General features: G+C 37.2%; 1 protein-coding gene across 8 annotated transcripts in view; it reads left to right on the top strand.

Annotated features, from left to right (window-relative positions):
• TCEA2 (transcription elongation factor A2) overlaps positions 1–13,538 on the top strand; it is a 59,918-nt gene that overhangs the window by 25,346 nt on the left and 21,034 nt on the right. For 7 of the 8 annotated variants that reach the window (XR_008915394.1, XR_008915393.1, XR_008915392.1 and 4 more), the window contains exons 2-4: positions 8,112–8,174; positions 9,893–9,998; positions 13,385–13,475. Coding sequence is in view for 2 of the 8 variants with exons in the window: in XM_056812779.1 (XP_056668757.1) it covers positions 8,112–8,174; positions 9,893–9,998; positions 13,385–13,475 (260 nt within the window). In the remaining 6 variants the exon portion in view is untranslated. Of the gene's footprint in view, positions 1–4,413; positions 4,535–8,111; positions 8,175–9,892; positions 9,999–13,384; positions 13,476–13,538 lie in introns of those variants that run through there. The other variant, XR_008915391.1, reaches the window with a different exon arrangement.

Below are 13,538 nucleotides of genomic sequence, written 5' to 3'. Positions count from 1 at the left end.
GCAACTTTACTAGTTATGTGAACTTGGGAAAGTCACTCTACTTCTGGTCTTAGTTTCCTTATCTGCAAAATGAAGGACTTGGATTAGTTAACATCCTGCTTGTAAATTCTTTGATCCTATGACTGTCCTTTCAGAGGTCTTTTGATCTCCTGTAAATACTCCTGCTTAATAAGTATATATTCTGTGTTTCCTTTTCCACTGATCTGCTGTCATCCTCAATTCTCAGACTCCTTTTCTTCCCAGCTTTTGTCTTTGTTTATCTCATCTGAGGCTCTTCTGGCCTCACTGAGGGGCAGCATTGTTCCAATCAAGACTTTAGTGGGAGCTGCCCATAAATCCGATCCCTCAGATTCTCACAAATACTTAAAAATTTTTATTTTATTGAATTTATTTTATTTTTGTGTTAATATCATCATTTCCTAATAGATTAATTTCTTAATACATTCCTCCCCCTTCTCCTTTCTAGTGAGCCATCTCTTATAACAAAGAATAAGAAAAGAGAAAAAATCAATTCAGCAAAACCAACATGTGAATTGTGTCAGACAGTATATGGAATATTCCATAATCATAGTCCTCATTCTCTGCAAAGAAGGGAGGGAAACATAGTTTCCCCAATAATTTTTTGGGGGCCAGGCTTGGTCATTATAATTACATGTGTTTAGTTTCCCTTTTTTATTCTTTCCATTTATATTACTGTAATCTCTGACATAAACATTTGTTAAAAATCTATATGCAGACAACTATGCCAAGTGCTAGGTGAGGTGGAGAATTTAGATAAGATATGGAGTGTGCCATTCTGGGATTTTTCTAGTACATACACAAATAGCATTAAAAATTATGTAAGTGCATAAGAGAACTGCAGACCAAGTGTGATGCATCTTCTTGAGAGTGGGGAGAAGAAAGGATTGTTCTTGATTAGGGAATTCAGGGAAGGCTTGATGGAGAGCTGACATTTGAGTTGAATCTTAAGGAACAGTTAAGATTTCAAGAGCTAGGGCCAGAGGTAGGAAGCATCATAAGCATATTGATGGTAGTTTTAGCAAAGATATTCAGTCTGGGTATTATTTAGAAGAAAATACTATGAAAGGTTAGGATGGTGACTCTTTGTGGAGGGTTTTGCATGCCAGGGTTAAGGAGTTAGAATTTTATTTAACAGGCAGTAGGATTTTGTACAGAAGTGTGCTATAACTGCATTTATATATAAGAAAGATAAATCTGTCAGATGTATGAAGGATGATTTGAAGGGAGAGTGCATATGTAGGAGGGTCTATTAGGAGGCTGTTAATAGCAGTCCAAGCAAGTAGTAGTGAAGGCCTCTGTCCTAGGGTTATAGCAATGGAAATGGAAAGGAAAAGATTAATCTGAGAGATGTTTTGGAGGTAGAGTTGACAAGATTTGGCAACTTATTGGATGGGAGGTTGGAATAAGGGAAAGAGAAAACTCAAAAATGGCTCTAGTTTACAAACATGGATGGTCTGAATTTTGGTATCACTGACAGAAATAGGAAAGTCAGAAGTGGGAGTAGGTTCTTTGGGAAAAGATAACTGTTTTGGACAAGTTAAGTTTGAGATGACAGCAGGCTATCCAGGATGAAAGGATCTTTTATGTAGTTGGAAATGTGAGTGTGGAACCTGGATGAAAATCACAGTTAGAGATAAAGTTTTGTTGGTATTGAAGTGATAATTAAAACTAAGGAAATGAATTAGGGTGAGAGTATGGAGAGAATTACATAACTAAAAATAAGGGATGAAGAGGATCCATCAAAGGAGATACTCAGGGTGCTCCTTTAAACTGAACCAAGACTTTTGGGACACTATGTAGTAACAATAGTAAGAAAACTAGAAGAGTTCTCTCTCAGAAGCTGAGGGAGAAGAGAGTATCTTGGAGGAAAGTAGTTAATAGTGTCAAAAGCTGCAGAGAGGTCAAAAAGGATGAGGACTTGGAAAAGGCTTTTGGATTTTTTACTTTGGAGATTGTTGGTAACCTTTTAGAGATGTTTCAATAGAGTGATAGGAAAGGAAGAGAGATTGAAAAGGATGTAGGAAAGGAAGAGTGATTGAAAAGGATGAGGAGTGAGTGGGTGATGAGATATTGAGGCATCAGGTATATACTGTTTTCCCAATAAGCTTAGTGAAAAAGAGGAATGCAGTGGGATAGTAATTTGATGGGATAGAAAGGTTGAAGAAAGGCTTTTTTAGGATTGGGGCTACTGATTATAGGAAAGGATCCTAGACATTATCTAATTCAGATTTCTTAATTTACAGATGAGGTTTAGAGAGGCTATTGCCCAGGATCACACAAGTGGTAAAGAGAAGACACAGTATTCAAACCCAGCTCCTCTGTCTTCAAGTGTCCTGTCATGCTATATCTGAAGAGGAAGGAAAGGAGAGGGGATGATTGATTGAGCAAACTCCTCATGGAGCCTGGAAGTCACACTTTCCCTTCAAAAATCACTTTGTACCTATTTTGTTTATGTCTACATGGAAATGTTGTGACCCCCTTGATGGCAGGGTCTCTTTTTACTTTTCTCTTTATATTCCCAGCATCTAGCACAGTATTTGGTACAAAGGAGGTGCTTAATAAATGTGTTTTGACTGATGGGCTAATGGGCTAATGGGCCCAGGTAAACAGATTATCCTTGTCTGATATTAGGGGTTCTTCCTCTGAGATAGACTCCGAGTAGAGAATGTGATAATGCTGAGGAGATTTTAGGGCTGGAGATAAACTGAGGGAGCTCCCATTGCATGCCTTGGTCTTAGTAAAGTAGGAAATGAAGTCATCTGTTGGGTATGAGTGTGTTGGGGAGTGAGAGGTGAGTAGTAGAACTGGAGGGTAGGGGCTTGAGGATTTGGTAAAAAGTTTGAAACAATCACTTTGGTGAATGAACTAGGGAATCACAGAGAGCTGGATAGAGAGATTGCTGAACATCAGTAAGGGTCTAGTGTATGTTACCACTGATTTATAGAGTCAAATAAGTATGATTTCAATTTAGCAAATATTTAGTAAGCACACAGTGTTTACAAAATACTTTTTTTCAATGATGCTCAGCAGTTTGGGAGTAGGAGCAGTTAAACTAGATGATGGAAGTTACTGAGGGTTGAAGATTAGCAAATTTAAAATAATAGGTCATAAGAAAGAAATATTCTGGTGTATTGTTAGTGAATCATTGATATGACTTACTGAGAGTTCAGCTGGGGTTGAAAGGCTGATTGCCTCTCATTTATTGTGTCCTTTCCTACCTCTGTTCCTGTTCCTTTCTATGACTTTTTTCTGGGAGGTAGATAAGCAGTTTTCTGAAGTTCTTTTTTCTTCCAGGCTTGGGAAATCTCTTCCACTGGATTTTTAGTGCTGTCATTGTGTGGGCATGGGAAAAGGGGTGGAATCCTCACTTTAACTAGAGATCTATTACTAATTTTTACATTAAAACTAAAAACTAGCATATATTAGGGGAAAAAAATATTATTATTGTGTCCAAGTTATTCCTCACTATTCATAGTTTAGTTTGAGAGTAGAGCAAGGCTTCCCCATACATCCTCTGTGGGATAATGAGTCAACATGGTATACTGAACAGAGAACAAAGCTGAGAATTGGGAGGCCAGGGTTCTAATTCTGGCTCTATTACTTAATACTTGTATTGCCTTAGGTAAGTAACTCAGCCTCTCTCTCTCTCTCTCTGCTCATCAGTTCCTGATAGTATTTATCCTGTCTAGGTCACCAGACCCTTTGGGATCAAGAAATAATTGATATGGAAGTGCTTTAAAATATTAAAAGCTTTATGTTAGATGTAAGAGCATTTATAATTAATCTTTGAAGGATTTAGAGAGTAGTTCATGGAACAAACTCCAGATTTGGTGTCTGAGGATAGAAAAAGGGGAGAAAATGCATATTTGTCTTGGCAATAATCCTTAACCTAAATTGTCATAGGTAGTGAATTTTTCAAGGTTAGGCGATAACAATATAGAATAAATAGTTCACAAAGTCTGTTCTCAGAACCACAGAATTTTACAGCTAGAAGAGGCCTTGGGGATCATCTAAGAGGGATATCATCTCATTCTGTAGATGAAGTAGCAGCCTCAGAGAAGACATAGGATCATAGATTTAGATTTTAGAGGTCATTTAGTTAAACCTTCTAATTTTACCAGTGAGAAAAGTTAATCTCTCAGAGATTAAGTGGTTTACCTGGGGCACACAGAACTGAGATTTGAACCCAGGACATCCAATTCCATATACAACATTCCTTCCAGTTTATCACTGTAATAAGTGAAAATTAATATATCTACCCAATTATTAATTTTGTAAAGTTTATTAATAGGAAAGGTAGATCAGCATATTTTAAAATCTTTCTTACTCGAAGTCCTCTGACCATGTTTTCCCTATTCTTCATTAATCTTTCTCTCCCTCACCTGTCTCTCCAGCCCCGTGTCCATCCAAGAAGGCCAGGTATGCCCCACCTACTTTCTTTTATTGACGTTTGGACAGTTCACCAATGCAAACTCTGGCGAAACCCCAGCATGCCAAGAATCCTGACGTACAGGTTAGGAACTCAGAAGGGGGAAGGGATAAAATCCCCTCGGCACACCACATTGCCTGTATCTTGAGGGATTTCCCAACATTTTGTCCCCAGCAAAAGAGGCAGGTCCAGTAATATTGTTGGACTATTAGAGGAAAACACAGAGTTTTTACTAACCAATTTGTACTAAAGTAACACCAGTTCTTTCCTTTGCTCATACCAAGTATAAGAGCAAGTTCAGTAAAGTTTGATTACAGTAGACATAAGCAAGTTGATCTTGTAGAATAACAAGGTCTTCTAGCCTGACTAGTAAAAGCTGAGGGAAGAGTCAAATAAAGTAATAATTGTTCTGTCTGAGAGAGTGAAAAAGAAATCCACAGAATTTGCTTTGGAATTGTTTTAGATCTTATGTTTTGAAATTGCCTGGCCATTTCAGGAGGATGGTTTTGGAATGAATTTTGGAAAAAACCCAACAAAAACCCCAAGACCAAATAAAACAAAAATATCTCTGCACAAAGGCTTCATGAAATCTACAAAACAGAGAGCCCAGGTGGCAGAGGAAGGACCCAAGTCTTCTGACTGCAATTCTAGCATTCTTTTCCACCATTGATGACCATCACTCTCTTTTTCTTCTTCCACAAGTGAATACAGTAAATGCACTTTTAAATATTTCTTTTGGTTCATAGTAGAATATGAGTGCTGGGTTTAATCAACTTGTGATTTTTGATTTTCAGAAAGATTAAAGGGAAGTGTATTTTGAAACACAGTAAAAGCCATTTCAGGTATGTTTCTGTTGGTTTCCAGCATACAGAATTGCAGATGCATGTTTATATTTAGACCTCTGATTCTGATTTTGGTTTGGCCCATAGCCCCTGTCCTACAAGATGATGTTGGCAATTGAATCTTTTCCTGGGATGAATTGGAAACAGTTTGTTTGTAGAGAAGGGAGTGGGGAAGAAACTTAGTCATTTGAGCCTCCTTCCTACCACTTTAGTTATAGTGACTCCAGGATTTGTATTCCAAATGACTCCTTTGTGAGCTGTATTTTTTTTAAACATTATTTTATTTGGTCATTTCCAAACATTATTCATTGGAAACAAGTGAGCTGTATTTTTAATAAATTGTTAAACTTTTAGGATAGAAAGAATTGTTTGATGGATGGGAAAAAAGACTTGTAGTCCAAAATGGAGATTAAACATACATATGATCATGTAGCAAGCTGTAGTTCTTATGTAAATAGATGCTGCTAGAGGGTTGTAGAGATGAAGTTTTGCTCATTTTGTTTCCTGTCACTTGGTATACATTTTTCTTGGAAGGGTGAGTTTTTCAGGATTTTTTCTAAGAATTTAAGTTTAATTAATTAATTAAAAATCTTTTCCCGTGGTTACATGATTCATGTTCTTTCCCTCCCCTCCTCCCACCCCCTTCTGGTAGCCAACAAGCAATCCCACTGGATTTTACATGTATCATTGATCAACATCTATTTCCATTTTAGTAATATTTGCAGTAGGGTGATCGTTTAGAGTCTACATCCCCAATGATACCCCCATCAAACCATGTGATCAAATAGTTGTTTTTCTTCTGTGTTTCTACTCTCATTCTTTCTCTGAGTGTGGATAGTGTTCTTTTTCATAAGTCCCTTAGAATTGTCCTGGGTCATTGCATTGCTGCTAGTATAGAAGTCCATTACATTAGATTGTACCACAGTGTATCTGTCTCTGTGTACAATGTTCTCCTGGTTCTGCTCCTTTCACTCTGCATCAATTCCTGGAGGTCGATCCAGTTCACATGGAATTCCTCCACTTTATTATTCCTTTGAGCAAAATAGTATCCCATCACCAACAGATACCACAATTTGTTTAGCCATTCCCCAGATGAGGGAGAGTCCTTCATTTTCCAATTTTTTTTCCACCACAAAGAGCATGGCGATGAATATTTTTGTACAAATCTTGTTCCTTATTATCTCTTTGTGACATAAACCCAGCAATGGTATAGCAAAGGGCAGGCAGTCTTTTAAAGCCCTTTGGGCATAGTTTCAAATTTCCTTCCACAATGGTTGGATTAATTCACAACTCCACCAGCAGTGCATTAATGTCCCAATTTTGCGACATCCCCTCCAACATTTATTACTTTCCTTTGCTATCATATTGGCCAATCTGCTAGGGTGAGGTTTCAGAGTTGTTTTGATTTGCATTTCTTTGATTATAAGAGATTTAGAGGTGTTTGGGATTTTTAAAAGTTCTGCTACCTACATTTTAAGATTTACCAGTAGAATTGTCACCTACTGAAAGTGAGTCAAATAAGAAAGATCTTCTCTCATTGAGAGAAACATGTCAGAGGTTGTACAGTTTGTCTTTGTTTACTAAGGGTTATTGTTTCAAAAATGGACAGGTAATATTTTGGAGAGCAACTTCCAAGGGAGGTAATTGTGTATTTTACTAGTAATGAAGTATAAACTCCACAGCAAGATAAAAGCAGATTGGGAAAATGTGGTGGCATATTTTAAAACAATTACTGTTTGGAGGATAGTGTGTTTTATGATTGTTAGTTGTGCTTCTTTTACATTGCTCTTTCTGTAGGCCAAAGAAATATCATGCTTTTCCTTTGGAGAGGGATTTATTTAATCACTTATAAATTGGACTTTGGAAAGAGACCATTTACTAAGATGAACCACACTAAATATAGACTCAGTATCTTGAGAATATAAATTCTGTTCCCCCCCTTTATTTTGGGTAATTGATTAGATTACTACTAATTAGAAAAAATATAAAGAGCTTTCTATAGTCTGATTTAAGGACTTCATGGTACTAAAGTTGTTTTTTTTAAACTCACCTTCCATATTAGAATCAATACTAAGTATTGGTTCTAAGGCAGAAGAGCAGTAAGGGCTAGGCAATGGGGATTAAGTGACATGCCCAGGGTCACACAGCTGGGAAGTACCTGAGGCCATCTTTGAATCTAGGATCTCCCATCTCCAGGCCTGGCTCTCAATCCACTGAGCCATCCACCTGCCTCAAAAATAAAGTTAATAAGTATCTTATGTTATGTCTATTGAAAGATTAAGCTTTCATTATTTTTCTTTTGGTCCTTATCTTTGTAGAGCTATTGCCTCACATTGTAATTCTGTCAATATTAGATGACTGATAAGTACTACCTTAAATTTAAGTATGGAAGATGATTTGGGGATAATTCTCATTTTCCTTCTATATTCCACAGGAACTATAGGAATATTTGATCATTTTCTCCTTATACTTACTAGTTTCATTATCATGTTAAATTTCCACAGATTTAGAAGTGGAAGGAATTGCAGAGGTCTTCTATTCCAGTCCTCTCATTTTATAGATGAAGAAACTGAGACTAGAGAAGTTAAATAACTTGCCTTAAGTCATCTTGGTAGTAGATAGCAGAACCCAGATGTGAATGCATCCCTTCTGACTACTAATCAAGAGTTTTTTTCCACTGTACTATGTGGACTCCCTTCTGGATTAAGTTCATTCCTTAGTTTGTTCTTTCAAAGAGCTCTATTGGAAGAGAGGTTGAAAATGTCCAGTTTTGTTAATATTTGCTTTTTTAGTAAATCCTTTCTTTTCCTTCTTTTTAGGATGGAGCTATGGATTTGCTAAAGGAACTGAAAAGCATGCCCATTACTTTGGATTTGCTTCAGGTAAGTCATTCTGTCTTCCTACCAGGAAACTGAAAATCTAATTATAAAAATTTCCTTTTGAGTTAGGTTAATTACTTAATTGGATAAACATTTATTATTCTGTACAAGGAAAGTACTGTGCTAGGTGTTGGGGTTATAAAGATGAAAGTTGATATAGTTTTTTCTCCAAGGAGATTTTATCTATTAGAATAGGATATGACACATACACAAATAAATATGATGGAAGATAGAATGAGACAAGGAAAGTTCGAGAAGAGAGAGAGAGCTTTTAGCCAGGACAGTGAAGTTTCAGGGAAGGCTTCATAAAGGAGGAGGCAGTTGGCCTGGATTTTGAAGGAAGAAGTAAAAGGAAAGACTTTGAAAGGCAGAAAGGAAGAATGAGTTTTAGGAATGAGAAATGACTAGTGATCATAGGATTATAGAATTAAGAGCAAGAAAGACCTTAGAGATAATCTAGTCAACTCCTCATTTTATAGACAAATAAATTGAAGCCTAGAGGAACTGTGACTTGTCCTATGTCTCATAGCTGGTAGTTGGGACTAGAACCCAGGTTTCCTGTTTCTGAGCCTGTACTCATTCCTCTACATCATAATCCCTGCTATGTATATATGTGAACCTACTGAAACATGTTTACCAGTGGTATTGACTTAAATAATGAACTTAACAAAAGTCAATAATAAACTGAGCTGGTTCGAAACTTTTTTTTTAACCCATACCTTCTGCCTTGGAATCAATATTGATTCCAAGGCAGAAGAGTGGTAAGGGCTAGGCAATAGGGGTTAATTGACTTGCTCAGGGTCACACAGCTGGGAAGTGTCTGAGGCCAGATTTGAACCTAGGACCTCCCATCTCTAGACCTGCTGGGATGCCTTGACTCTCATTCCACTGAGCTACCCAGCTGCCCTCCAAAACTCTTAACAGTTATTTCTTAAGAAATTTCAACTACCAAAAGTGACTGTTCAAATACAATTTTGTGATTTCACAAGGGAACTGGACTTCCTTTCCCTCTCCTTTTTTTTTCTTTTGGTACTATTGAAATTTTTTAGTATATTATTTGTAAGAGTTCAAAAATAGTAATGTTGAAAATGTACTAATACCTTTTTCAGATTAGGATGCATATTTCTCAAAATCACACTGACAAGAGCTATTAGGGGCATTTAGCCAGAAGAGATCCTAAGACTTTTTGGGATACCTCTGAATAGGCCATTATATATGGGTCTAACAGTGGTAGTAGGCTGACTGACATAGAATGCATGTGAATTACATTGAATAGTGAGCCCCAGATTTGAGTCCCTGGCATAGTGGTTTTACTAAGGAAAGAAGTTTTCATAACTGGGTTAGAACACTCTTTTAAAAAAAATTCATTAAATATTTCTTGATTACATGTTAAACATTTTTAACATTCATTTAAAAAAAATTTGAGTTCCAGATTCTTTTCCTCCTATCCCTCCCTCCTCCTTGAGAAGGCAAACAATTTGATACCAAGTATACATGTGAGGTCATGCAAAATATTTCCAGATTTAACCATGTTGCAAAAGAAAACAGACAAAATGTCCCAGGAAAAATAAAGAAAGTAAAAAGCTTCAATCTGCATTTGAAGTTTTTCAGTTCTCTCTCTGGGGGTGGATTGCATTTTTTGTCATATGTCCTTTGGAATTGTGGGTTAGACCACTGAAAAAAATTTATAAACAATTTCTCTCTTGCATGTTGGTTTGCAGTCTACCCGGATTGGGATGTCTGTGAATGCACTGAGGAAACAGAGTACTGATGATGAAGTTATCTCACTTGCTAAATCTCTCATCAAGTCATGGAAAAAACTGCTGGGTAAGTGTCCAACTTGTGGTTAGTAAGAGTAGTAATTTATTTATTATGGTCAAACCAAAACTTCTAGTCCCTACTTTGAGGAAGAGAGAGAGGTGACTCACTTTTGCTTTCAAGGATTAGGCAATCAAAGTTAAGTGACTTGCCCAAGGTCACACACTTATGAAGTATCTGAGGTCAGATTTGAACCCAGGTTTCCCCTGCTCCTAGTCCTCTATTCACTTGCTATTAGCTGTCTCTGAGATAACTCACTTTTAAAAGGTGAACTAATTTTCAGACCATCAAGGACAAAGTTCTTTTGTCCCTTACTTTTCATGATTCTGATGCATCTCTCCAGAGTGGAACATTTTAGCCCAATTTTACCTGCAATATATGATCCATAGTGTTACATTTACTGCTAAATAAGTTTGGTTGGAATCTGTTGTTGGGACTAAAGGGGCTTTATAGTTGAATTATATGAGCCAGTGCTTACTGGCTAAAAAGCAAGTGGGCCCTTTTATTTGGTGTGTATAAGAGAAATATCCAAAGGGAGGGTTATGTGACTTAAACTGGAGACATCTAAGAGATTAGGTCAGAGGGCCAATAAGAAAGAGTAATTTACTGACCTTCTCTGTCAACCTGGGGCCATAGCTGACATCTCCAGATTTGGGTAGTGCACCATCTCCCATTACACTGAGATTCATTTCCAAAGTAGAACTGGAAGGGGCACAGAAAGGGTAGAACCAGTTTTGAGCACTATGGTCTTCAGGCCTTGTTAGGAAGAAGGGGTTTATGATAGTCTGCTTCCTAGTATTCAGATTATACATTGAGTCTGGGCTTCAAGATAGTTCTGGCTGTTTAGTTGCTGGGAGGATTGGGGATCATGGTTGCCAGAAGTGTTATAGGGAAGTGGATTGGTATGGCTTATGAGGATGGGATTTGGTTCCCACCCCTGAAATCACAGTCAGGGATATTCCAATCATCTAAGAAACTGATGTGATACAGCCTGTAGTAGAAGATTCCATATTTGGGGTATTCCAGAGAAGGGATAGGACAGAAATGGGGAGTACCAAGAAGGAACCTATTTAGCCTATTGCAGAGAAAGACTAGCCCAGGAGAAAATCCCTGATTTTTCTGGATACTTTTATTCCTAACTATTTTTTATTAAGTATTATTAGTTTTCTTCACTTAAGTCTTCCTCTAGTACCTCATCCTGGTACAGAAGTGACCCTGACCTCTTGGAGGCTATGTTAGTGGAGTATAAGCTCTGGAAAGTACTGCCTTGGGATGGATTATCTCCATCCAAGTGAGAAAGTCTAGCTAAGTGCACAGAGCCGAACCATACTGTTAGGTGAGTCTGTTTGTTTTTTTTTTGTCTGTAGTCACTCAGGAATTCTGTTAAAGTATAGGAATTAATGTGAGTTGGAAGAACTACCCAGGCTAATGAAATCACATTGAAATGTACACATATGTTAAATGCTTTGAAAATCTTCAAGTGCTATATAAATACTAGCTAACTCTAACTATTAGTTTCATTAGATCCTTATGTATTTGATAATGTTTTTTATATTGTGCTGCCATTGGTTCTTGAGTGTTTTACCTAAGAATGGTGGAATGTTTAGTACACAGTATGTTTGTCATGGCATTTTGAAAAGGACTTAAGTGGTGATGTTGCAGCACTTCGGCTAGGAAATATATCAGTATGCCCTTTAGTCCTGAAATGCAAATCTCCTTGCCCCTAATTCCATCCTGGAATTCTCTCCTACAAGTGCACTTACTGTACTTGTTCTGCCTTTCAACTGATCTCCAAAATTGAATAAAAGTTGATTGGCAAAGAGCTAGATTCATAGATTTTTGGATGTACCCATCAAGCTGTTTCACCCCGTAGCTAGGGAAGTATGATAATGTTAACGTTTTTGTTAATCATTCAGTGTAATCAGCCAGGCGGTTGGTGAAAGAAATCATTACTATTTGTAGGAACAACACCTGTGAAAAAGTCTCTGTTAAAAAGGTCCTGTCTCTTTGTAAACATCGTCATTTGCATCAGGTTATGTTTCTCATATCTTTATGTTTGGGGAAATAGAATTTCTTTAATGTTATTAGTTCATATTTCCTTAGATAGCCTTATGATTTATAAGGTGTTTTATCCTCTCTGAGGTGGATAGTGCAAATATTATTATTTTCATTCTACAGAGAGAGAAACTGAGGCTCAGAGAGGCTGAGTGATTTAACCGTAACCATGCAACAAGTAAGTGGCAGATCTGGGCATCAGACTCAGCCTGCTGCCTCCAAGTCCAGTGCTCTTTTTGCTGTTTTATAAACATTGAATTATAAAGAATTTGTTGAGAGTAACAACATTCACAATATGGTAGGCATGACTTTGGGCTTATTTATTCCCCATAAAGTGAAAGATTGCATTTCATAATGTTTATATAAACTGTCAATTTGGGGCTGTATCCCAAAGACTGGTCCTTGGTAAAAGAGTGACTGTAATCCTGATAGAGACTGCTCACTTAATTGGCTAGAAAAGATTTCTTCACTCTTTGGGCTTAGATGAGGCCTTTTCAGGAATGTTGGGTATCTGGCATTAGTAGTAGGACACCCTTCTATCTGTTGTTACTGCTGTAATATGATATAGTGGAAAGAGTGCTAAACTTGGAGTTAAGAGACTTGGATTTAAGTCCTGACTCTATCCTACTTATTAGGTATGTGTCCTTGGTCAAGTCACTTGGTCTTTCTTAGCTTAAGTCTCTTCATCTTTAAAATGGGACTAAGTTTATGGCTGTGAGAAAAGTGTTTTTGTAAACTGTAAAATAGATAAATATGAGTGATTATTACTATCACTACATCACAGGATGTAGTGATTGGATGTAGTGATCACATTATATCACATTATAAAGGCTAAAATTCTTTTATAATGATGGTGTTACAAGTTGCCATGCCTCAAAAAATTCCTCACCTGTTGGCCAATATCTTTGCACTTATGCTGACCCTTGGACAGAGAATATAAAATCCATTGGTGGGCCTGTATTTGAAGACTTTCTAGCTTAGTAAGGCTGGCCAGAGCTTATGTTGTGCTAGAAGAGCCTTTGAGGATTGAGGATCACTTTCCTACCACAGTGAAGCATTGGAGGAGAGATTTATTATTCTTATGATTTTTAAATTGCTTAGAGTCTGCACTTTCATTCTTACCCAGCAGAATACTCTTGAGACCATAGCTGAGATGGTTTTGTGTTTTAGGCTAAGGTGTCCATTGATAGGTTTGGCCCAAACAGTGTATGTACTCTGCTAACTAGGCTAGGAGAAAAATAGAAAGGATTTGTGGTTTGCTTTCAGATCACTTCTCAATTTAATTATAATTCCATTTGGTCTTCCATTATGTGTTTCCATTCTTTCCCTATTGAATTTAGATGCTTCAGAAGATAAAAATGATGAGAAGAAAAGGAATTCTTCCTTGGCAACATCATCTTCGAAGGATGCTTCTGACACAAAAGATCAAAGGTGAAATTCCAACTGACAAAGATGCTCAAGGGAAGTGTAGCCTGGGAGGGAGACCAAAGGCAT

This window comes from Monodelphis domestica, chromosome 1 (genome assembly GCF_027887165.1).
Source record: "Monodelphis domestica isolate mMonDom1 chromosome 1, mMonDom1.pri, whole genome shotgun sequence".
In the NCBI taxonomy this organism is placed as follows: domain Eukaryota; kingdom Metazoa; phylum Chordata; class Mammalia; order Didelphimorphia; family Didelphidae; genus Monodelphis; species Monodelphis domestica.
This window is presented reverse-complemented; position numbering and strand designations above follow the sequence as displayed.